This window comes from Eupeodes corollae, chromosome 1, assembly GCF_945859685.1.
Source record: "Eupeodes corollae chromosome 1, idEupCoro1.1, whole genome shotgun sequence".
Classification (NCBI taxonomy): Eukaryota; Metazoa; Arthropoda; class Insecta; order Diptera; family Syrphidae; genus Eupeodes; species Eupeodes corollae.
Window position 1 is genome coordinate 147,147,936 of NC_079147.1, and position 4,160 is coordinate 147,152,095.

The following is a 4,160-nucleotide window of genomic DNA, read 5'->3' on the forward strand; positions in this document are numbered from 1 at the left end:
AATTGTAATCCTTTAAAAATTAAATGATTTTTTAATATTCCGGTATTTCGCCATAAAGTGACGATGGCGATGGTAAAATAGAAACATCAGCACAGTTTTTAAACTGTTCTTGTGGCCCGCATCCAACAGCACCAGTTCCATCCTCACATGTTCCCCATGAATTAGCTTTAAAAAAAATAGTTTAATAGTTCAGCAAAAAAAAATCACACCGATTACAGAATCCGATGAGTATCAATTCACTACTTATTCACCGAATCCTATAATCGACATAAATATTATCCTTCAAAACTTAGTGTTGAACTCACCTGTTAAGTATGTCCACCTGATAACACAATGTTGACAAACAATATCTGAGGGAATAATCACTGCAGCATTATAGACACCCGCATCAAAAGTATTCACATGATATTCATATCCTCCGGAGATAAGTTGCAAAGGTTCCTCAACGAAACATTCCTCTGATTCTGGCCGCGAATCAATGTTACACAAATGGAAGATAAATTTTCCTTTATGACTGGTAGTGAGTTTCACACTTATCTCCGCCACTTGGCCAGCAGTGTATGTTTCAACAATAATTCCTTGACCGAATTTTCCACCATTTTCATGGGGTCTAGGAGTTGCTTCGCCGTAACTATCACCACAGATTCCACATTTGCCCCCATGAACTGACCATTGATTCTAGATTGATGAAAATAGTTTTGATTTTTCTGATAGATGACCAAATGCTGAGACTCACACCATATCCACCACAAAATAATCCATTGTCATCATAGTTCTTAGGTGCTGTAGGATCGACTCTCCAACGGGATCCACGACTCACAGGCTTCATCATCATTCCATGGCTGTCAACACCAACGAGACATCCAATTGATACAAACAAAAAGATGATGCTAATTTTGAACTGCGTCATAATTTCTTTATAACGGGGGTACTATGCTAAGCTACACTAAGGGATCGAAATAAGATCGAAAGTCTTATGTTCCGGTAAAGTTAATTAACAGAAATGCCTTGCACCAGAATAACTTCACCTACATTTATATAGTTGATGTTGGAGGAGGCATCAAACCTTAATGTACAGCTTATCTTATCGTTATTTTTATCATCATTGATTTAAAAGAAAAAAATAATTTAGCCTATTCTATAAACAAAAACAACAAAATACCGAATAAATTGTTAATGTACGAGTATACCAGCCATTGGCAATTTCCTTCCTTTCGTACATTTCTGATGTTTGAGTGCTCTCTTATCAAAAACATACATATTTGCAGAACGTTGGAGTATTTTCATTTTTTTTCCAAAGGTTCGAAAGATCCACTTACAAGCTCAATGACAGTGGCAAACAGTTATAATTTCAAGTACCGATCATTAGTGTCATTATGTTTTTACGCTAAGAGGATTTAAAAAAGCAATTAATTTGATCTGTGTCATCATCACCATCATCACAGGAAACAATTAGTTGATTACTTAAACAGTTCTTCTTTTTATTTACACTCTCACTTATCGTGTGAAAGCGTGTATTTAATGCTAAACGTGTAATTTTTATGAAACTTATTTGACTATTCTATTCTAAAGCTAAGTTTACACGGTTTCTTCCAAAATTGGAAGATTTTCGCAAAAAATGTAAACTAGATTTCTATCAACCATGTTAACACTTAATTTTATCTGTCAAAAGTGACTGAGACAAAATTGTCAGTCAATTTTCTATCAAAAAATTCTTGCAATCGTCTTAACTCGTCTGGACACCCAATTTATTGTATTTTCAATAGCATGAGGTCTTTTGTTAAAAAAGAAGCGTTTGGTCATATTGCTCATTAAAATAACGCCAAGATATTAAATATGTCATGTCTCCCAAGAATAGCTCTATACCCCAAAAACTTTTTCAGCAGAAAATACCACAAAGCCGAAAACCAATGTAATATTGCCAAAATAAAATTTAAAATATCATATCACCCAAATTCCTAATTGACATATCGCCGGAAAGATGTTATGTGCTTTAACATTTAGGCATTGTTTATTTTGGGCACTACGCAAACGAAAAAAATGTCAGATCTCCAAAAAACTTGGAACATAAAAAACAGTTACAATTATGTTTGGCTTTATTTCAGCTTCGGCACACTATAAGATTTAGGCTTTAGGAAATATTCTATTGCGATTCATATTCAGTTTGATTTTTAAAAAGTTTTCCGCTAAACCTTAAAATGGACCCCAAAGGTAAATAGACGTCTGTTTAAATACGTAAATTGGTTATAATGCATAGTCAGGATGGAAAATCTGTTCGAGAAATAGCCAAAATTGTCCAACGAAGCCATTCAACAGTAACTTACTTACTTAAGGTGGCGCTACAGTCCGGGGCGGACCTGGGCCTCAACCAACATGCGTCTCCAGCCAGCTCGGTCCCTAGCTAGCTGTCTCCAGTTTCGCACGCCAAGTTGGTTGAGGTCCTCTCCCACCTGGGTGCGACACCTGAGTCGCGGTCTTCCTCTACTGCGCCGTCCCTCGGGATTGGATTCGAAGACCTTCCGGGCTGGAGCGTTGATGTCCATCCGCTCTACATGACCTAGCCATCTAAGCCGTTGGACTTTGATTCTGCTAACTAGGTCAGTGTCGCTGTACAGCCCGTACAGCTCGTCGTTATATCTTCTCCTCCATTCTCCATCTATGCGTACGGGACCAAAAATCGCCCGAAGAATTTTTCTCTCGAAGCATCCTAAGACGCTCTCATCTTTCTTTGACAGGGTCCAGGCCTCAGCGCCATAAATGAGAACCGGGATGATGAGTGTCTTATAGATGGTGATTTTACATGCTCGAGAGAGGACTTTACTTCTCAATTGCCTTCTAAGTCCAAAGAAGCAGCGATTTGCAAGAGTTATTCTTCGTTTGATTTCAGCGCTGGTGTCGTTGTCTGCATTAATAGCGGTGCCTAGGTAGACAAAGTCCTTAACTACCTCAAAGTTATAGCTGTCCATGGTGACGTTTTGTCCAAGACGTCGTTGTTCAGTGTCCTTTTTTGATGACAGCATATACTTGGTCTTGCCCTCATTGACCACTAAACCCATCTTCTTCGCTTCCGTCGCAATGCTCAAAAACGCTCCACTGACATCACGCTTTGATCTTCCAATTATGTCAATATCATCTGCGTATCCGAGTAATTGGATGGATCTTTGGAAGATTGTGCCTCTAGTGTTGACGGTTGAGTTTTGCACAATTCTTCCCAGAACGATGTTGAAGAAGTCGCATGACAGTGCATCGCCTTGTCTAAAACCTTTTTTGACATCAAATGCATCGGTAAGATCTTTTCCGACCTTGATAGAGCAGCGTGCATTCTCCATCGTCATTCTGCACAAACGGATAAGTTTGACAGGGATGCCAAAACTAGACATTGCTCGGTAGAGCTCTTCCCTATAGATGCTGTCATACGCGGCTTTAAAATCGATAAAGAGATGGTGGGTATCGATTTGAAGCTCCTGGGTTTTTTCCAAGATCTGCCGTAGTGTGAATATTTGGTCGAAGCCACACTGATAAGGACCAATCAGGTTGTTGACGAATGGCTTCAGACGTTCACATAATACGGCAGAGAGGATCTTATACGCAATGTTAAGGAGACTGATGCCTCTGAAGTTGGCGCAGTTTAGAGGGTCTCCTTTCTTATGTATCGGGCACGCTATGCTGAGATTCCACTCATCGGGCATGCTTTCTTCCGACCAAATTTTGCAGATGAGTTGGTGCATGCTCCGTACCAAGTCATCGCCTGCTGCTTTGAATAGTTCGGCAGCGATGCCGTCAGCTCCAGCAGCTTTGTTTGACTTAAGTTTAGATATAGCTATCTTCACTTCGTCAAGGTCGGGTAGGCGGAATTGTTGATCTGCGTCGCCGGGGTTGAGTGGTTCTATCTCCCTTACAGCGCAATTCGGTTCGTCATCGCCGTTATATAATTTGGAGAAGTGATCTTTCCATATTCTCAGCATCGACTGTGGTTCTACTACGATGTTCCCTTGATCGTCTTTACAGGCTTCGGTTCGTGGCTGGTACCCTTGGGAGGTTTTTTTTACCTTTTGGTTTCTGTTGTGACATCCCTCTATCTCCTCGATCGCGCGCTTCTCATGCTCTCTTTTTTTCCGTCTAAGAAGCCGGTGTTCCTCTCTCCTCTTCTGCTCGTAGAG

At 40.2% G+C, this 4,160-nt stretch overlaps 1 protein-coding gene across 1 annotated transcript; it reads right to left on the minus strand.

The window, feature by feature from the left end:
* LOC129940915 (uncharacterized) lies at window positions 1–1,020 on the minus strand. Its single transcript, XM_056049442.1, has 3 exons — window positions 737–1,020; window positions 306–678; window positions 1–165 (listed from the first exon to the last, which is right to left on the minus strand). The coding sequence occupies exons 1-3, from the start codon at window positions 908–910 to the stop codon at window positions 32–34; spliced, it is 681 nt and encodes a 226-aa protein (XP_055905417.1). The 5' UTR covers window positions 911–1,020; the 3' UTR covers window positions 1–31.
* Between the last annotated feature and the right edge of the window lie 3,140 nt (window positions 1,021–4,160).